The sequence below is a fragment of the Chionomys nivalis genome, chromosome 2, assembly GCF_950005125.1.
Source record: "Chionomys nivalis chromosome 2, mChiNiv1.1, whole genome shotgun sequence".
In the NCBI taxonomy this organism is placed as follows: domain Eukaryota; kingdom Metazoa; phylum Chordata; class Mammalia; order Rodentia; family Cricetidae; genus Chionomys; species Chionomys nivalis.
In genome coordinates this window covers 104,216,239-104,238,125 of record NC_080087.1, presented here as the reverse complement: position 1 = coordinate 104,238,125, position 21,887 = coordinate 104,216,239, and the positions used below count along the sequence as shown (strand labels likewise).

The following is a 21,887-nucleotide window of genomic DNA, read 5'->3' as shown; positions in this document are numbered from 1 at the left end:
GTAAGTTAATAGCAAAGGGAGACCTTTCAGGACCCAAGGCAGCCCAACCGTGGAGCTTTCTGTACTCATTTGTCATACTCCTTAGGGACAAATCAGCAAATGTCCACACACACTTACAGCAGTGGAGGAACTGCAATACCGGTGGGGGGAGAGGGGGACAGAACTTCCCAGGCACGGTGTGACTGTCATCGGAACAACCCCAAGTGGACAACTCCTCTCCTTTGTCTTGGTGCCACCTTGCCACCATTAAAATGAGGCTTACATGTGCCAATCAATGTCAAGGCAGGTTTTTGTGCTGCATCTGCCATGGCTGACATTGAGAAGTAACCCTAGAGCTTTCCACAGCTCTGTTCCAAGCCTCATCAGTGAGAATGGTCTACTTAATAAGCAGAATTTGTGCTCCCGATTTGGACAAAACAACATACTTGATATCTGAAAGGATGTATAAGCTTGGCCCCACAGGCCTTAGTGACTGAGATCTTAAAGCTTTCTTCCTAAAACCCCAAGTCTGTGAAGTTGGGGAACAGGACAGTCATCCAGATTACAGACAAATGATGAGGTGACTGTTCCCAGTGTCCCGGTATAGCTTCTAAGTAGCGTTAAGTTTGTGAGACCTGTCACCCAGGAAGACAGTCAGCATTTCGCGTGGGGTGTCTGCACACTGATGGATGTAATTCATTAAAACGCCATCCTTTATGTAGGTAATGGTTAGTTTCAACTGTTAACTTCACACAAGGTTTAATCACCTTGGATGGGAGTCTTGATATGGGGTCTCTACATCAGGCTGAGTTGTGGTCGTGTCCTAGGTTTGTATCCTAAACTATAAAAGGGAGGAAACGAGATGAATACAAACATACAGGCATTCCTTCTCTGTCGCTCTGTACAGTGGCAGTGTCTAGCTGCTTCCTGTCCCTGCTGCCTTGACGTCTTTGCAATGATGGGCTGTAGCCTGGAATTATGAGTCACGTAAACCTACTTTCCTCAAAGTGTTTTATCAAGTAACAGGAAAGAAAACAGGAAAATGAGTATTTGGAGGATGTGGATTTAAGCCACAATGAGATAAGTTTGGAGCCCAGAAGCAAGGCTGAACTGAAACATATAAGCAACACAACCTTTTGGAGCAGGTATGGAACCGTTGGGATTGTCCTATACTGCTATTGGGAGGAAAACTGGCACACAGAGGTTAGAAAACTGTTTTTCAGTTTCTACTCAAGCTGGGTATCTTGTGTTTCTTTGGGTTCCTATATGTAACTAGGTCTGGCTTAGATACAGTTCTGTGTAGCTCACCAAACGGCATGGATATCAGTACAATAGACTGCCTGGATTGCATATAGCAGCATTACCATCCTGATAGCATCCACAATACTGTCAGTCAATAACAAAACATAGAATGTCATGCTGACATATATTTGAGTACTATTGAGCAACAACTCGTGATTCGTTGCTACCATCAAAGACAGGAAGACCCAAACGTATGATGCTGAACCAAAGCAAAATGTGAAAGTATAAATGATGCGTGATTACATTCATAAAACCTTCAAAACACCCAAGCTTTTCTCTGGCCCTAGAAACCACCATACTGGTTCTTCTGAGGCAGAGGGGCTCACTAGGGGTGGACTCTAACACCTGATCTACGTAGTAGCAAGTTACCTGAGCCTACACTGAGAAAACATATTTGGATGAAAACTCAATACTGTAGTTAGCTCTATATTCGTACTAAATTTTATAAAAAAATTGAAAGAACATTAGGTGCCATACAAGAAACTTTTTCCACCACAAATTAGATTCTAGAGCATTTAAGTTCTACTATAGATTGTGACCCAATCCCAGCGTCCTTCTCAGGGCATCCTTAAACTCCTTGTTCCTTAGGCAATAAATCAATGGGTTTAATATGGGTGTGAGGACAGTGTACACAGCAGAGATGAGCTTATTGGAGCTTCGGGTATCGATGGCCTGTGGCCTCACATATATAAAAAGCATGGCCACATAGAAGAAGGTGACCACGGTGAGGTGGGAGGCACAGGTGGAGAAGGCCCTCCACCGTCCTGTGGCCGAAGGGATACGCAGCACAGCCAGGGTGATGTGTCCATAGGAGAGGATGGTGGCTACGAGAGGGAACACCAGAATGATGAAGGCCAGAATGAAGTCCACCAGCTCTGCCGTAGAAAAGTCAGTGCAGGCCAGTTTGAGGATGGGGGAGATGTCACAGAAGAAGTGGTTCAAGACATTGGAGCCACAGAAGGTGGCACTGGAGATAAAATAGACCTTGATCACAGAGATGGTGAAGCCACTAGCAAAAGAGAAGGCCACGAGCTGGACACACAGCCCCGTGGTCATGATGACTTGGTAGCGCAGGGGATGGCAGATGGCCACATAGCGGTCATAGGCCATGGAAGCCAGGAGTACACACTCCGTGCATACCAGGGAGATGAAGAAGTAGAGCTGAGTCATGCAACCAGCAAAAGAGATGCGTTTCCTCTGTAGGAGGAAACCGTCCAGCATCTTGGGGATGATGTCTGACACATACCAGATCTCTAGGAAAGACAAGGAACCCAGGAAGTAGTACATGGGTCTGTGGAGAGAGGCGCTGCTCCAGACCGTGAGGATGATGGCCAGGTTCTCCACCAGCACGAAGAGGTAAGCAAGCAGGAAGAGGAGGAAGAGCAGGTACTGCAGCCTGGGGGCTGTGGGGAAGCCCAGCAGGATGAACGTGGTGACCTTGGTGATGTTCTCTCCCCTCATCCTTCTGCACCTGCAAAAGATCCACAGGCCAATAGGACGGGCCAAGCATCAGCTGAGGGGAGAACAGGGAGCAGTCAGTAGCCTCAGGTGGAAGTCAGACAGCAGTCTTGGTCAAAAGAAATTTTCCTGCCCGGTCTTAAACTGGAAAGACCTGTGTATTTCAGTTTGGATGCATTATGAAGAAGGGGCATGGAGTACAAGTGTCAGGATATAAGATGTCTATATTGTGATAGTGGCCCCAGTCTACAATGCTATATGTAGAGGGGTCTATGCCTTTTATCATTTAACGAGTCCATTCCCTCTACCCTGGATCTAATCCTTGAGTGGTTAAAAGAACATTAGTTCATGTTTCTACCCTGGAAGTACAAGTGAGTATTGATGAGGCTGTTGCCTTCCTCCTAGAATGCATGAGTGTAGTGACATGGGCCTTAGGGGATCCTGAGACTAAGTGAGATATTCAAATTTGGCTTGCCTGTGTGATTGCTTTAGTAAGTCCACATTAGCATGAACACACACACATACGAAGGACACACACACAAAGGACACAGACATATTTGCTCATACTCCTTGACACACATTCCACCTGTTATAGATAGCATCACTGCCTTCCTTGGCCTCAGATCAACGTGATGACTGGGAAGCCAGCTTAACTGACTATGTGGAAGATGCACTCAGAGGAGGCCTAGGGCAGTCTCTGAAGGCACAGCTCAGAAGGTTTGTCTCACAACAGGTGAATTATCCCCTCCAAGTCCATGAGTGTAATCCTGGAGGACACAGAATAGGGGGCTGCTGAGCGATATAGGGGGTAGCACCCATTCAGATTCAAGGAGGGAGGTCCCATAGCTGGATGTGTCCAGGAGCACTGGGTGAAGAGAGAACATCTAAGGATGGATTTGTGGGCACAGTGGGACGGAGTGCAACAGAGGACCTGTGTGCCAAGTGCTGGTGCCATCTCCAGGTCTTAGCTATTTCTATTAGCAGGTGGGTGGTGAGAATCAGGGCAGCTCACAGGACTTGTCCTGGTTCTGATGGTGGAAACTAGAGAGAATCCAGGTCCATGTGGTGACCCATATACCTGATTTTAAACAGCATTTGGGAGAATAGATTGGCATGTGTGGACCAAAGAAACTAGCAGAGGGAGCATGCCATTTGTGAAGTGATTTACTTTGGGGCCTCTGGAGGAGGGCACAAGGGAGCAGGGGATAGACTGGGGGCATCTAGAAGCACTGTTGGAGGTGTACAGGGACCTCAGGGTAGACAGAGCTCAGTGCTCTGAGACCGGGGAAATGACACAGCCCAAGAGTGGCTGGAGTGGACATGCATTCCAGTGGGGCACAGACATGGAGGCGGCCGAATGAACTGCAGGCTGAGTAGTGTGTTTCAGCATGAAGTCTAGCTGTCCACAAAATAAACAGACACAAAAGAAGGCTCTGTAAAGGTTGCACAAGCTCTCAGAGATCCACCCACCACAGTGGGTGGGTTGGGAAATGATAGCTCCTCTAACTATTGATCAGCTGGGGCTGCCTTCAAGGAACTTTATAGAAATCAAGTTCTCAGAGACAGGTTTGAATTTAGGGACATTTTTGATGCCATTGAGGTAGTCATCCCTGCTGTAAAATGCTAGTGTGTGTTTGTGTGTGTTTCAACATCTCCAAGGACATCATGCAAACTCCTTTAAGTTCAGTTCAGAGGCCGAAGATATGAACATCAAGTCTTGGACACGATCCAGGGTGTGTCTGTGTTTCTTCCCAGCTATGTGGTCACAGAGGGCTTTGACGTAGACAGGCAAACTCAGTGGAGGGCATCATCATTCTCCTATAGACGGGGATTGTTTATATTGTTTATAGACTGGGGGAGCTGTGTCTCATGTCCCCAACCATGACTGCACAAAACCACAGACTGTGTTCACTGTTAGGATGTGGCTCCCCATCACTGTGGGTGGGATAACTAGCAATGGGTCCATGGGGAGAAGACCTTGGTCTGCAAATTGAGCCCCTTCAAAGCTGCATCCATGATTCTCCAGAACGTTGGTCATGGATTGTGCACTTGCAAACAAACTTGCTATTTCAGAATAAGTATAGACTTACAGAAATCTGTGGATGCTTGGTTCATCTTCCTGAAAGCTGATGGTTGTCAGAGTTTGGGATGGCCCAGGCACCTGTTCACAGCTGTATCCACACTGTGCAGTTTCCATTTTCATGTCCATTCTTGCCCTAATTTCCACTTAAATTTGAACTTGTTATTTTGAATTGTAAGAGAATATATACCACTTGTGTTAAGACCCAGGCTATGGTCCTTAATGGTCTTGAGGAGAGGAGTGGACCAGGACACAGACGAGTCCATGTGTGGGATAATCTGAAGGTGACTGCATTTTCGTGCTGCATCTCATGGCTTTTGTGTAGACTAGAGGACCCCATGGGTACTGATGAGGAGTCAGAGGTCCTCTCGTCATAAGCCAGATGTACCAGTTCCCTCAGACTGAATGTCCCTGCATGGTATAATTCGAACTCATGTTCATGCAAGAAACCAAGAGAGGAAAGGAAGAGGTTCCTGCCCCGTGTCAGTTTGTTGTTGCCAGCTCAGAGGGTACCATCCTACCTGATAGAACCAGTGCACAGGACCTCGCCATGGTGGGGAGCAGATGTGCTCTGATGTGCTCAGTGCAGTGAGGATGCTGACTCAGACTGTGTGCTGCTAGATGGGAGGACATAGCACAGCACCCCAAACTATGCATTCAGCATGGACCTCCAAATATGCACTCAGCACAGTTCTCATAGATCCATACTCAACACAGCACCCATTGATTCCTAGTCAACCAACATCTATCAGTGCTTACTCAACACAGGACTCAACAACAAACAGCACAGAAATCCTGGACAGGGACACATCAGACTGAGCACACTACTAATCTACACACTGGGCACAGCGCTCACAGATGTGTACTCACACGGTGTCCATCAATACATACTCACTGCAGTGTCCAAAGATGACCACTCAGCATAGCACTTACAGACGCCACACCCTTTGATGCACTACTGTGAGCCTTCATGCTAGGTGCTGTGACTGCGGAGGTGAATCCTGCCCCAGCCTCAGTGTGGACATGCAGGTGAGGTCTCTGTCTCACTGCACACATAGTTCCTCTATGACACACATTATACAACACACTCTAAAATCACAGCACGGGTCCATCTAGGCTTGAGAAGCACTCATCCTACCTGGGGCTCTGGAAGCCTCACTTGGACAGACTTTGGGAACACGGAGGATCCTCTTCCTGGCTGGTGACTCCCAGGCTGTCCAGAGTGACTAGATGAGCTTCAGACAGATTTTTAGGGCATGGACTCCTCAAGTATAGGGAAGAACTGCTATGGCTTTTTAGCTGGAGCCCAGTGTCTCCTGGGCCCAATTACCCCCTGCAGCTGATGAAGCTGCCCACACTGGTAATGCGCTGGATCGGGGCCTCTGGGGCAGGCTGCCCCTGATACTGCCTATGCCTGTCAACCTGTGGAGTGTCTTGGCTTCACTGGTTACCTCCCCACCTGAATGTCGGCCTAGCTGCTATGCTCCCCACTGGAGGAGCACTGTATCAAGTGTCCCTGTGTCCCTGTGTCACCTGTGGTCCTGGGCTCAACAATTATGCAAGGGCTTGTGTTGAGAGCCAGGCTGGAACTAAACTGGAACCTAGGCCTGTGTGAACAAGGTGGACAAAGAAGGGGGATGGAGAAATGCAGAGGTGGCTCTGTTGAGCCCTTGGGAACTATAAAGCATCAGAGGTACTGGATATCACAAGAGATCTCGACTCATGTCAAGAGCCCCGGGATCTCACATGTATGCAAGGATCTTATGGATTCAACTGGCCTTCTGCTCCCAAGCCCCATCCTCATGCCTCAGTTATCCTGACCACTCTGTTGTTTCCCCTTTTCCCTCAGCTTGATTCCTCCCTGGAGGATTTTTACTGTGGAATAATCCTGTACACCTTGAAATGTGTTGCTTTCATTGTTAATAAAAAGCTGATTGGCTGGTAGCCAGGAAGAAGTATTGACAGAACAACCAAATAAATGATGCTGGGATGAAGAGCACAGCGTCAGAAGAGTTGCAAGTCAGACACAGAGAGAGCAGCAGATGATTCCTCCACATGGCAAAGCAGAGATGTAAAATATGGGTTAGCATAACTGTAAAAGTTAGCTAGTAATAAGCCTGAGCTATTGGCTGAGCATTTGTAATTAATATAAGCCTCAGTGTATTTATTCAGGAGCTGCTGGGGGAACAGAAACTTCCACCTTCAAATGGTGACCACTGTCTGATGTAGATCCACATAAGAACTGAGAAAGCTTTAGAAGGTTCTGAACACAAAAGCTGAATCAAACTTGGCTTCCTAGTCTTGCACCTCTCTTGCACCAAACTGTTCACGGAGTTTGATCTCCTGGCAGCTGCCAGTACACCATGAACTAAAGCACATGGTGGGTTCCCACAACCTCTTACATGAAGTCAATACAGAGAGCCTTTTCTTAGCCTTAGCTACCAGCACAAGCTCCACCAGCATGCTGCATTGCAAGTTTAGGGTTTTGCCTCATGCAGACAGAGAAGGTTACAGATATGTAGTAAAATCAAATTCAGATGGGAAAAAACTCTAAACAGGTTACAATGTGTTTCGATCCTAATACATGAACTGGCTTTGTGGGAGCTTAGCCTGTTTGGACGCTCACCTTTCTGGACGTAGATAGAAGGACCTTGGTCTTCCCGCAGGGCAGGGAATTTGGACTGCTCTTCAGTAACGAGAGGGAGGGGGAATGGAGTGGGGGGAGGAGAAGAGGAGTGGGGATAGGGGGAGGGAAGTGGGGGGAGGGCAATATTTGGGAGGAGGGGAGGGAAATGGGAAATAGGGAGCAGGTGGAAATTTTAATTAAAAAAGAATAAAAATAAATAAATAAGTAAAAAAAAATTGCATAGGCCTGGGATAGAAAGGAAAAGAGTAAAGAAAGTCCTTAAAAAGGTAATAGAGTAATAATAAATGTAACAAGCCATGTAAAGATGGAAAATACACAGAGAGTCAGAATCCTGTATTTTATTGTGTTGTCTTTGAACTTTTGCTGCTAAGAAACACTGGATTATAAAAACTGTTAGATTCAGCCATCATATATATTTTAAAATTATCCTGATTTCAAAATTTAAGTCAAATGACATGATACTTTGGGGGAGAGGTTATGCTTTTATTCCACAGGATATGAGAAGCTATGGATTCATTCCAGGTTAAGGAAAATCAGGTTTTATCAAGGAAGACCCCCCCTAAAAAAATCTGATTACAATCATAAACAAATAAACCCAGAAGAACTATAAGACACGTGATGTATATTTTACCTGCTCAAATATAAAATAGATCATCTTTGACTGACTTATGTACAATGCACAGTCTAAACTTATATTCATATAGAAATCCATGTTACTTTTAAAAGTTTATGTATTTTAAGAGCAAGGGACCAGATACCAATGAAAATAGATGGCCCAGGTGACCCAGCATTTGAAAATGCCTCTGTTACAGTTTCCTCAGAAGAGCTTCAAGGCCGCTGGCTGAGGTGACTGCCTCACAGAACACACCAGCCAAGACTTAACAATTATCCTGATTTTCTCAAGGTGTGCCCAAAGATGCCAGTGCCCCAGACCATGGGAAGTAGTCTAGAGAAAACAATGCCACATTCCCAAAATATTGGTTATAGATGTTTGCTATCATTTAAGAGAGGTTAGTTAAAAGTTTTTATTGTAAATGGTCAGAGAAAAAGCTGAACAAAGAAAATTAGATTCATGGATCTTGTTCTGAAAAAGAAAAGGTGGAATATAGGAATGATAAGGAAAAAGGATAGATTATTGTATCTACTTTAATCCCCAAAAGCCAATTATTAATCTGAAAATATTTTACATTGATATGGATTTAGGTATATTGATACAAATTTAAAATAGATTTTGTTTTACCATATGAATATTTCTATTTTTGTTTGGGATATTGTATTTATGTAACTCATTTTAAAATGTACTGTATAATTAAGAAATACATATTAATAGTTAACTATATTAGTCAAACTTATAGTCATATTACATATGTTTTCAAGGTTATACACAGATATATGTAGATATATAAGTGGACTTGAAACACTTCAAAGACCTACAGAATATAACATTTAATATGTTTGATAATCTAAGGTTTTTCTTGACAGTGAGACACATCTGCTCTTGGCAGCACCAATCTACTTCAGAGAAGATGATGGGCATTGAAGAAACTCCATATGGATTTTGTTTTCTTTAGGGCAAAAAGTAGCCATTTGGGCAAAGAAACTGCCCTTGCTTCAATTGCTGACAGTTACTGTTCAAACTCTACCAGCAGGACACAAAAAAAAGATGACTGCCAAATTTTGCCAAGACAAGGTAGGGCAGTCCTTCAAAATTCCCTGCTCCTCAAAAAAGTCTGTCAGATATTCTAGTCCTATAGGCCAAGGACAGATGCCCCACATTACAGAGGAAACTTGGGTGACTGTCTCTCAATTTTTGAATGTCACTTGCTATGCATTTCCTGTTTATTCAGATAATATTCTATCCTTCCAGGGTCTTTGATGGAGTTGAAGACTAGATAGTTATAATTATAGCTCTTCTTAGTTATGATAAAAAGGTAAATTAGATACAGAACTTTAGACTCACCAAGATAAGATAATATTTTCTATAATTTTGCCAAACACAAATGGACTGAATATTGTAACCGTAATTCTTATGTTATAATGGTTTTGGCTATATATAGTTCTACTATGTTTAGGTTAAAAATTCCTTTTTAATTATACAAAAGGAGAAAATGCTATGGAATAATACTGTACACTGTGAAAATATATTGCTCTTATTGTTAATAAAAAGCTGATTGGCAGAATTCTGCACTAAAATCATCTGGTCCTGGGCCTTTTTGGTTGGGAGGCTTTTGATGACAGCTTCTATTTTCTTACAGTTTATAGGTCTATTTAAATTGTTCACCTGATCTTGATTTAATTTTGGTATATGGTATCTATCCAGAAAATTGTCCATTTCTTTTATGTTTTCCAATTTTGTGAAGTACAGGTTTTTGTAGTATGACCTAATGATTATCTGGCTTTACTCAGTGTCTGTTATTATGTACTCTTTTCATTTCTGATTTTGTTAATTTGGATGTTCTCTCACTGACTTTTGATTAGTTTGGATAAGGGTTGTCTATCTTGTTGATTTTCTCAAAGAACCAGCTCTTTGTCTCAATGATTCTTTATATTTTTCTTTTGTTTCTATTTTATTAATTTCATTCCTCAATTTCATTATTTCCTGTGGTCTACTCCTCCTGGGTGCATCTGCTTCTTTTTGTTATAGAGCTTTCAGGTGTGCTGTTAAGTCACTACTGTGAGTTTTCTCCACGTTCTTTATGTAGGCACTTAATGCTATGAACTTTCCTCTTAGCACTGCTTTCATAGCATCCCATAGGTTTGGGTATGTTGTGCCTTCATTTTCATCGAATTATAGGAAGCCTTTAATTTTTTTTCTTTATCTCTTCCTCAACCCAGGGGTGGTTCAAGAATTCACTGTTCAATTTTAAGAGATTTTTAGGCTTTTTGCAATTAGTGCTGTTATTAAACTCTAACTTAAACCCTGGTGATCCGATAAGATACAGATGGTTACTCCATTTTCTTTTGTATCTGCAGAGGTTTGCTTTGTTACTGAATATGTGGTCAATTTTAGAAGAACTTTCAAGAAGAGCTAATACCTATACTTCTCAAAATTTTCTACATAATAGAAACAGAAGGAATATTTCCAAACACATTTTATAAGGCTACAGTTACCTTGATACTGATACACAAAAACTCAACCAAAAAAGAGAATTATAGACCAATTTTACTCATAAACATAGATGCAAAATATTCAAAAAAATATTGGCAAACTGAATCCAAGAACACATAAAAAATCATCTACCATGATCAAGTCAGTTCATCCCAGAGATGCAGGTATGGTTCAACATATGAAAATCTATCAATGTAATCCATTATATAAACAAACTGAAAGAAATAAACCATATGGTCTTCTCATTAGATGCTGAAAAAGCATTCAACAAAATTCAACACCCCTTCATGATAAAGGATTTATAGAGATTAGGGATACAAGAAATATATCTAAGCATAATAAAAGCAATATACAGCAAAGTCAACATCCAACATCAAATTAAATAGAGAGAAATTCAAAGCAATTCTACTAAATCAGGAAGAATACAAAGCTGTCCACTCTCTCCATATCTATTCAACATAGTTCTTGAAGTTCTGACCAGAGCAATAAGACAACAAAAGGAGATCAAAGGTATTTAAATTGGAAAGGAAGAAGTTAAACTTTTGCAACTTGCAGATGATGTGATAGTATACATAAGTGACCCCCAAACCTCTACCAGGGGACTCTTACAGCTGATAAATACCTTCAGTGATGCAAAAGGATACAAGATCAACTCAAAAACACCAGTGACCCTCCTATATACAAACAATAAAGGAGCTTAGAAAGAGATCAGAGAAACATCATCGTTCACAATAGCCACAAAAAATCATAAAATATCTTGCGGTGATAAGAACTATTTGACAAGAACTTTAAGTCTTTGAAGAAAGAAATTAAAGAAGATTTCAGAAAATGGAAAGATCTCCCACATTCTTGGATAGGTAGAATCAATATTGTAAAATGGCAATCCTACCAAAAGCAATCTTTAGCTTCAATGCAATTCCCATCAAAATCTCAACACAATTCTTCACAGACATTGAAAGAACAATACTCAACTTCATATGGAAAAACAAAAAACCCAGAATAGCCAAAACAATTCTCTACAATAAAGAAACTTCTGGAGGCATCCAGCTCTATTATAGAGCTACAGTAATGAAAAGAGCTTATTATTGGCATAAAAACAGACAGGTTAACCAATGGAATTTAATCAAAGACCTGTATATTAATCCACACACCTATGAACACCTGATTTTTGACAAAGAAGCTAAAAATATACAATGGAAAAAGAAAGCATCTTCAACAAATGGTGCTGGCATAACTGGATATCAACATGTAGAAGAATGAAAATAGATCCATTATCCCCATGCACAAAACTCAAGTCCAAATGGATTAAAGACCTCAATATAAATCCGACTACGCTAAACCTGATAAAAGAGAAAGTAGAAAGTAGCCTTCAAAGCATGGGCACAGGAGACCACTTTCTAAATATAACCTCAGTAGCATAGACACTGAGAGCAACAATAAATAAATGGGACCTCCTGAAACTGAGAAGCTTCTGTAAAGCAAAGTGCACAGTCAATATGACAAAAGACAGCCTACTGAATGGGAAAGGATCTTCACTAACCCCACATCATACAGAGGTATGATCTCAAAAATACATAAAGAACTCAAGAAATTAGACATCAGTAATCCAAATAACCCAATTAAAAATGGGGTACAGAACTAAACAGGATTCTCAACAGAGGAATCTCAAAAGGTCGAAAGACACTTAAGGAAATGTTCAACATCCTTAGCCATCAGGGAAATGCAAATCAAATGGCTCTGAGATACTAGTCAGAATGGCTAAGATAAAAAACACCAGTGATAGCTTATGCTGGAGAGGATGTGGAGTAAGGGAAACACTCATCCATTGTTGGTTGGAATGCAAACTTTTACAACCACTGGAAATCAGCATGGTAGTTTTTCAGAAAACTGGGAATCAACCTACTTCAGGATCCAGCAATACCACTCTTGGACACATACCCAAAAGATGCTCAATCATACTACAAAGACATATGTTCAACTATGTTATAGCAACATTATTTATAATAACCAGAACATGGAAACAACCTAAATGCCCCTCAACCAAAGAATGGATAAAGAAAATCTGGCACATTTACACTCAGCAGCAAAAAAACAATGACATCTTGAATTTTGCATGCAAATGGATAGAACTAGAAAAACCCATCCTGAGTGAGGTAACAGAGACACAAAAAGATGAATATGATAAGTACTCACTCATAAGTGGATATATACTAGTTATAAACAAATGATATTAGAGAAGCTAAGCAACAAGGTGAACCCTAAGAAAAACATATATAGATCCACCTGGAAATTGAAAGTAGACAAGATCACCTGACAAAATTGGGAACATAGGGGTGGGAGAGAAGGAGGGGAGAAGAGTAAGAGGAGGGGAGAAGGGGAGAGGTGAAGAGATCTTGAGGGAATGGGATAGTCGAGATGGAGGAAGGACAGAGATGAGAACAAGGAATGTGAGACCTTAATTGAGGGAGCCATTATGGGGTTATCAAAAAACCTGGCTCTAGAGAAATTCCCAGGAATCCACAAGGATGATCCCAGCTAAGACCCTAAGCAATAGAGGAGAGGGTGTCCAAACTGGCCTTGCCATGTAGTTAGACTGATTAATACCTTAACTATCACCATAGAAACTTCATCCAGCAACTGATGGAAACAGAGGCAGAGACTCGCATCGGAGCACTGGACTGAGCTCCCAAAGTCCAGCTAAAGAGTGGGAGGAATGAGAATATGAGCAAAGTGGTCAAGACCATGAGGGGTACACCCACTGAAACAGTTTACCTGAGCTAATGGGTATTCTCCAACACCATCCAGACTGGGAAGGAATAAGCATAGGACCAAACTAGTCCCTCTGAATGTAGTTGACAGTTTCATGGCTGGGGCAGACTTGAGGGGATGTTATACGGAGGGTGGGTCCCTTGTTCTGTCCTGCCCAGCTAGTTACACCCAAAATAACCACATGGAAATTGTATTCCTTGAAACACTGCCTGGCCCATCAGCTCTAGCCTCTTACTGGCTAACTCTCACATATTGATTAACCCATTTCTATATCTGCCACACTTCCTTTCTTCCCAGCCTTCTGTTCTGTCGATTCCACCCACCTAAGGGCTGCCCTATCAAAAGGCCAAGGCAGCTTCTTTATTTGACCAATAAAAGCAACACATAGAAAGAAGAACCTCCTACACCAAGGGGACACTGGCAGTAGCACCAGGATTTATCTCAACTGCTTGTACTGGTTTCTTGTGAACATATTCTCTTTGGATGGATACCTTGCTTAGCTTAGATATAGTAGAGAAAGTCTTGGAACTTCTCCAAAGCAATGTGCCTTACCCTCTCTGTGGAGTGGATGGGGATTGGTGTGGGGGTAAGTAGAGGGAATGTGAAAAGGGGATGGAATGGGAACTCAGATTGGGTATATAGTAAATAATTTTTTAAAAAATAATATAAAAGGCTAATTGGCCAGTAACCAGGCAGGAAGTATAAGCAGGACAACCAATCTAAGGATGCTGGGATAAAGAAAGTCAGAGTCAGAAGAGTTGGCAGCCAGACACAGAGGGAGCAGGAGATGATTATGCTGCATTGAAAGAAGGAAACATCATGTGACAAAGCATAGATAAAAAAAAATTGGTTAACATAAATGTAAAAGTTGCTAGTAACAAGCCTGAGCTATTGGTCATGCATTAGTAATTAATATAAGTCTCTATTGGGAGCTTCTGGGGGGACAGAAACCTAGCCTACAGGTTTTGGTAGATTTCTTCCCTGTGGATTGTTTTCCCCACAGTTTTCTGTCCTCTTTCCCCAACTTCCTTTACTCTCCACAATCTTCTGGATTAGGAGTCTCTTTCTTTCTCTCCCAGCTCTGGTGATTTCTGCATTCAGTAGCATCATTCTACTTTATGTTCATCTATTCACCTTTGTGTGTCAAATCTGCTGGTTTCTCTCTTGTAAAGACCCTTGTCATTGTCTGAAGACAACTAGATAATCTACAATGAATTTGCAGTATGAGTTCTTTAACTAATTGCATATGAAACAGCCATTGTCAACTGAGGTCCCATTCACAGATTTCAGAGCTATGACAAGCGCGTGTCTTGCTTGACTTGCAGCCGATTATCAGGACTGTGCGCTGTTTATGTTGTACACGCCCCAAACCCCATTCTTACAGTTAACCATTGTTGTCAACCCATGGAACCTATATTTAACCAAGAGACACATCTCTGGGCTACTTTCTGAAGGCATCTGGAGATAGGATTTCCTAAGCAGGGAGTCTTCCTGGGGACCACTTCCAAAGAGATGCCCAGCAATAAAGAAATATGAGCATTGACAGTCTCGCTCTCTGCATTTCTCTGATAGTTGGTAACATTGAACAATTTTTCATATGTTTATAGCCATGAGTCGTACTTTCGGAACTCTCTATATATCATTTATTAATTGGGTTGTTTGATTTTTTTAAAAGTTTTTTTGAGTTCTTTGTATACCTGGATATCAATTCTCTGTCAGATATGTAGCTTGCAGATTTTTTTTTATCCTATAGGCTCTCAGTTATTTCCGTTGCTGTAGAGAAAATTTCATAATGACCCATTGGTAAACTGCTTTTATTTCCTGATTAACTGGAGTTCTGTTGAGAAATCGTGGCCTAGATCCATAGCTTCAGGTGTTGTCTCAACTTTTTCTCTAACAGTTTCAGAGGTTTTGGTCTAATATTAAAGTCCTTGACCCATTTAAAGTTAGTTTTTGTGTAGGGTGAGATACAATGATCTAACCTCATTCTTCTACAGGTAAATATCCAGTTTCTGCAGCACCATTTGTTGAAGATGTATTTCTTCAATGTATATTTTTGGCATCTTTGTCAAAAAGGGTTACTAAGGCTATGCATGGTAATGTCTGTGTCCACTGTTATTCTCCGTAAGTTTGCATGTTCATTTTTGTGCCAGTATCATGCTGCCTCGGCTCTGTTGCATAACCTGAGGCTGATGCTGGCAACCATCCAACAGTATTCTTTTTGCTATGGCTTGCTTTGGCCATCCAAAGCCTTTTGTCTTTCCACATGAATTTTAAGATTATTTTCTATCACTGTGAACAGTGGTGTTGGAATTTTGATTGGGATTGTCTTAAATCTGTACAATGATTTTGATAGTGTGACATTTAGTTTCAATCATCAATGACCTGGAATGTCCGGGGACAGGCCTCCAGGCACCCCTGTTAGGAAATATTTAACCTCTAGACATGCACAAGAGGGACTATGTTGATTAGTTCATTGAAGTGAGCTACAAAAAAAGTGGGCAGTGCCATTCCCTAGGCTTGGGTCCTGGACCATATGAAGAAGAGAAAGCTAGCTGAGCACAAGTGTTTGCGTTTTCTTTCTTTTTTTTTTTTTTGGAAGTTAATCGCCTTTATTTATTATTGCTGCTATTTAAAGTTTTCTTTTTTTTCTTCTCATTTTTTTATTCTTTTTTAATTAAAATTTCCAACTGCTCCCCGTTTCCCATTTCCCTCCCCCTCCTCCCACATATTGCCCCCTCCCCCCGCTCCCCTCCCCCTATCCCCACTCCACTTCTCCTCCCCCCAGTCCACTCCCCCTCCCTCTCGATACTGAAGAGCAGTCCAAATTCCCTACTCTACAGGAAGACCAAGGTCCTCCCACTTCTATCTAGGTCCAGGAAGGTGAGCATCCAAACAGGCTACGCTCCCACAAAGCCAGTTCATGTATTAGGATCGAAACCTAGTGCCATTGTCCTTGGCTTCTCATCAGCCTTCATTGTCCGCCTTGTTCAGAGAGTCCAGTTTCAACCCATGCTTATTCAGTCCCAGTCCAGCTGGCCTTGGAGAGCTCCCAATAGATCAGTTCCACTGTCACAGTGGGTGGGTGCACGCCTCGTGGTCCTGATTTCCTTGCTCATGTTCTCCCTCCTTCTGCTCCTCCTTTGGACCTTAAGAGCTCAGACGGTTGCTCCAAATTGGGTCTCTGTCTCTCTCTCGATCCATCGCCAGATGAAAGTTCCTGTGCCATTCTCCTTGGCCTCTCGTCAGCTCTCATTGTCCGCCACATTCAGAGAGTCCGGTTTTATCCCATGTTTTTTTCAGTAGCAGTCCAGCTGGCCTTGGTGAGCTCCCAATAGATCGGCCCCCCTGTCTCAGTGGTTGGGTGCACCCCTCATGGTCCTGACTTCCTTGTTCATGTTCTCTCTCCTTCTGCTCCTCATTATCACCTTGGGAGCTCAGTCCGGTGCTCCAGTGTGGGTCTCTGTCTCTATCTCCATCCATCGCTAGATGAAGGTTCTATGGCGATATGCAAGATATTCATCAGTATGATTATAGGATAGGTTCATTTCAGGTTCCCTATCCTCAGGTGCCCCAATGAACTAACTGGGGACATTGCCCTGGGCATCTGGTAGCCATTCCAGGTTCAAGTCTCTTGCCAACCCTTAGGTGGCTCCCTTAACTAAGGTATGAGTTTCCCTGCTCCCCAATCCAACCTTCCTTTAACCCCAAGATACTTAAGGTCATGCTCAACCTCCTTAGCGATCAGAGAAATGCAAATCAAAACAACTTTGAGATATCATCTTACACCTGTCAGAATGGCTAAAATCAAAAACACCAAGGATAGCCTTTGCTGGAGAGGTTGTGGAGAAAGGGGTACCCTCATCCATTGCTGGTGGGACTGCAATCTTGTGCAACCACTTTGGAAATCAGTGTGGCGGTTTCTCAGAAAAATTGGGATCAACCTACCCCTGGACCCAGCAATACCACTCTTGGGAATATACCCAAGAGATGCCCTATCATATGACAAAAGCATTTGTACAACTATGTTCATAGCAGCATTATTTGTAATAGCCAGAACCTGGAAGCAACCTAGATGCCCCTCAATAGAAGAATGGATGAAGAAAGTGTGGAATATATATACATTAGAGTACTACTCTGCGGTAAAAAACAATGACTTCTCGAATTTTGCATGCAAATGGATGGAAATAGAAAATACGATCCTGAGTGAGGTAACCCAGACCCAAAAAGAAGATCATGGGATGTACTCACTCATAATTGGTTTCTAGCCATGGATAGGGGCCACTGAGTCTATAATTTGTGATCCTAAAGAAGCTAAACAAGAGGGTAAACCCAAGGAAAAACATATAGATATCCTCCCAGCTATGGGAAATAGACAAGATTGATGGGCAAAAAATTGGAATCTTGGGGGGTGGGGTGGGATGGGGATGAGGGGTGATGGGGAGAGAAAAGTGTGAAGGAGAGGATGAGGGGAACTGGGGGAATCGGGGTGATTGGTGTTTGCGTTTTCTATCTTGAGTGCTCATGCAATGTGACTAGCTGCCTCAGGTTCCTGCCACTGGGACTCCTGTACCAAACTGGATTATAACCTATGACTGGGAGCCAAATAAACTTTCCCTGATAAGTTGCTGTGTTTGAATATCTTATCAAAGAATAGAAAAAGCAACTAGAAGAAGCAGAAGGAATATTTTCATTCCACATACACTATGAAAAGTTTTTAGGAGGGACAAACCTCGATATCCCTAAGATGGGTGTGAAGACATTGTACACAGCAAAGAGGAGCTCGCTAGCATGACTTTTGTTACCATAGTAACAACAAAATGGTAAATGTTTTATAAAGAGCCCATTCTGTACTCTCTCTACCATAACCCCAGTGCTCCCGTAAACCATGCCCATCCAATCTCACCAGTTTGTTCACTGCTCAGTTGCAGGGCTGCTAATCACCCCTGAAAAGGCCTATATCTCCTGCAAGTCTCTCCACCATCTGCTAAACAGCTGCAAGTAGGCCATAGAAAATTTCATACTTTAGTGGTGAGGCTTGTGTATGCAGGGGATACTGACCCACCATCTCCCTCATTAGCAAACACCGGACTCTAAACCCATCAGCGCCTCTGTACTCTGCACCCTCTAGCTGCTTCCTGCCTCTGAGCTTCGCTGCCGCGGGGCTTATCTGGACTTCCTTTCCCCTTCTCCATCTTTCAGCACAAACCCCAATGACTCCTGCTTTAAAGTGTGGGAGCCCCACTACCCAGGCTCTCCTCAACCGACTCCTGTGGGTTTTCTATCTTCTTGTCCCAGGAACCTCCACAGGCTTCTGTTTCCCATGCCACAAGCATCACACCCAGCCTGACTCCTGATTGGTTCAGTGACAGCAGGCACTTTGGTGGTCTTTAAGGAACCAATAACAATAGGAAGACATATTCCTCATTTGACTGCGATCAAATCAAGGAGTAGAAAGACTTTACACTTTTTCAGCAGCAGAAGGGCTGTAAGGAGAGCGTCTGAAGGGAAAGGCTAAAGCTCATTCCTCAGAACAGTCTCATAACGTGCCCTGTGAGTTGCAATAAGTCTGGGATACTTTCACAGTTCCCAGATACACTCTGCTTTGGGGACTCCTGGGGCTCATTTTGCCATTTTCAGTATTTTTATACTTCCCCATACTGAAACCTACTGAGACTGCAGACCTCACCTTTCCGGCCCTGAAGGGCTTACAGTCTTATAGAATTTTGGATGATATTTTAAAAGGGAGGGAAAATGCATTGAATTTTTACCAAGTCCTGATCTCCTCACATGTAAAAGGTGATAGAAAGGCATCACTACCCAAACAGTGCCTGTTATGTCTAATCCACAAAGGATGTAAATGATGCTCTAAGTATCTTCAGCACTAGCAATGCCTAGTGTTTCCACATCCTCATCACCAAGGGTACATGATCATGAGATGCTCTGGTATCAGAAGATGCCCTCCCTCCTATGATGGTGCTTGACTCAAGCTCAAGGCCTTTCTTAAGGCCTCTTTAAACTCTTTGTTCCTCAGACAGTAGATCAAGGGGTTCAAGATGGGTGTGATGACCGTATACAGAACAGAGATGAGCTTGTTTGTGCTCCGGGAATCGATGGCCTGGGGTCGAACATACATAAAAAACAAGGCTGTATAGAAGATGGTGACCACAGTGAGGTGGGAGGCACAGGTGGAGAAGGCCCTCCATCGTCCTGTGGCCGAAGGGATACGCAGCACAGCCAGGGTGATGTGTCCATAGGAGAGGATGGTGGCTATGAGAGGGAACACCAGAATGATGAAGGCCAGAATGAAGTCCGCCAGCTCTGCAGTAGAGAAGTTCATGCAGGCCAGCTTAAGGACAGGGGAGATGTCACAGAAGAAGTGGTTCAAGACATTGGAGCCACAGAAGGTGGCACTGGAGATAAAGTAGATCTTGATCATCGAGACTGTGAAGCCACTAGCAAAAGAGAAGGCCACGAGCTGGACACACAGCCCCGTGGTCATGATGACTTGGTAGCGCAGGGGATGGCAGATGGCCACATAGCGGTCATAGGCCATGGAAGCCAGGAGTACACACTCCGTGCACACCAGGGAGCTAAAGAAGTAGAGCTGAGTCATGCATCCAATGAAAGAGATGCGTTTCCTCTGCAGGAGGAAGCCGTCCATCATCTTGGGCATGATGTCACAAACATACCAGATCTCCAAGGTGGACATGACACCCAGGAAGTAGTACATGGGTCTGTGGAGAGAGGCGCTGCTCCAGACAGTGAGGATGATGGCCAGGTTCTCCACCAGCACGAAGAGGTAGATGAGCAGGAAGAGGAGGAAGAGCAGGTACTGCAGCCTGGGGGCTGTGGGGAAGCCCAGCAGGATGAATGTGGTGACCCTGGTGATGTTCTCCCCCCTCATCCTTCTGCACCTGCAAAAGATCCACAGGCCAATAGGAAGGGCCAAGTGTTAGCTGAGGAGAGAACAGGGAGCAGCCAGTAGCCTTGGGTGGAAGTCAGTGAGCGGTCCTGGTTCCTGTGAGCAGCAGGGAAAGGAATTAGTTTTCCTGCCTGGTCTTAAACTGGGAAGACCTGTGTACTTGTGTTTGGATGCAGTAATAAGGAAGGCACATGGAGAGGATATGCTTAATATAGGTAATCATGATGTAATATGTCTATATTGTACATATGGTCCCAGTCTGGAGTGGTATATTTAGACAGGTCCATGCTTCTTTCCCTATTTATGGGTCCATACCCTCTACCCTGAGGGGTTGAAAATATTAATCAATGTTCCTATTCCACAAAAAGTTAGAGTGAGTATAGATGAAGGCATGGTTTACCTCTGTTTGGTGGCATGTATATTGAGGATCATACCTCACCTCCCAGAATGCATTGCTTGAGTGGCTTAGGGGGTCTGGGATGGAGTGAGATCTCCAAAGTTGGCTCGCTCATGTAATTAATCACTTCCTCACCCCACATTAGCAAGAAGACATGCACACACTAGAAGAAATTCATACATATTTTCTCACACTCCTTGACACACATTCCATATGTTGTTGATAGCATCTCTGCCTACCTTGATTCTGTCTAAAGACGTTGATGGGAAACCAGCTCAATGTGAACATCTGCAAACTGAGGCCAGAGGAGGTCTAGGGCAATTCCTCAAGTCACAGCAGGGTCGGTTGGTCTCAAAATCGATGAACAATCCTCTCCAGGACCCGGATTGTAATCCTGAAGGACACAGAACAGAGATCTGGGGAGGGAACTGGGGTGTAGCACTTTATTCAGATTCAGGGAAAGAGGTCCCACAGCTGGATGTGTCCAGGGGCATTGGGTGAAATGAGGACATCTAAGGATGGAGTTGTGGGGACTATAAGTTGGGGCAACCCAAGGACCTATGTCGTAAGTGTTGGTGCCATATCCTGGTCTTGGCTCTTCCTATTAGCAGGTGGATGGGTGAGAATCATGGTAACCCACAGGCCCTTCCTGCTCCTGGTGATGGGAAGTGTATCCAGTACTGTGCTCTGACTTTAAACAGCATCTATGAGACTATGCGGGCAGCTGTAGATTAACATAACTAGCAACAAGAACACAAAGGAACTTTTAGAATGAGTGCTGTCATTTGTGGAGTGATTCTCCTCAGGGGCCTCAGAAGAGAGCACAGGGAACAGGGGATGGGCTGAGGCATCTAGAAGAACTAAGGGGGTTTGTGAGGGGTTCCAGGGTAGACAGAGCTCAGTGCTCTGAGACCGGGGGAATAACACAGTTCAAGAGTGGCTGGAGTGGACATGCATTCCAGTGGGGCACAGACATGGAGGCGGCCGAATGAACACTTATGGCAAAAGCTTGCAAGTTTCCTGCAGGCTGGGTAGGCACTTTCAGGACAAGGTCTGGCTGTCTCCAAACTATATAGACACCAAAGAAGGCTCTATAGGGGTTGCCCAGTCTCTCAGAGATCCACCCACTACAGTGGGCAGCTGGGGAAGCAATAGCCCCACCACCTGGGGATCATCTAGCAGTTGTCTGCAAGAACTTCCTAGAAACGAGTTTCCCAGAGA

At 43.5% G+C, this 21,887-nt stretch overlaps 2 protein-coding genes across 2 annotated transcripts; both read right to left on the bottom strand.

The window, feature by feature from the left end:
• Positions 1–1,806: 1,806 nt before the first annotated feature.
• LOC130870147 (olfactory receptor 6B2) lies at positions 1,807–2,742 on the bottom strand. The gene has a single exon (XM_057762738.1). It carries the CDS (start codon positions 2,740–2,742, stop codon positions 1,807–1,809), a length of 936 nt encoding a protein of 311 aa, XP_057618721.1.
• Positions 2,743–19,312: 16,570 nt separating this feature from the next.
• On the bottom strand, positions 19,313–20,251 carry LOC130869274 (olfactory receptor 6B3-like). Its single transcript, XM_057761276.1, has one exon. It carries the CDS (start codon positions 20,249–20,251, stop codon positions 19,313–19,315), a length of 939 nt encoding a protein of 312 aa, XP_057617259.1.
• Positions 20,252–21,887: the final 1,636 nt, after the last annotated feature.

What these genes read in the sequence shown, in the direction of transcription:
- LOC130870147 (XM_057762738.1), bottom strand. Translation starts at nt 2,742, where the DNA reads ATGAGGGGAGAGAACATCACCAAGGTCACCACGTTCATCCTGCTGGGC.
- LOC130869274 (XM_057761276.1), bottom strand. Translation starts at nt 20,251, where the DNA reads ATGAGGGGGGAGAACATCACCAGGGTCACCACATTCATCCTGCTGGGC.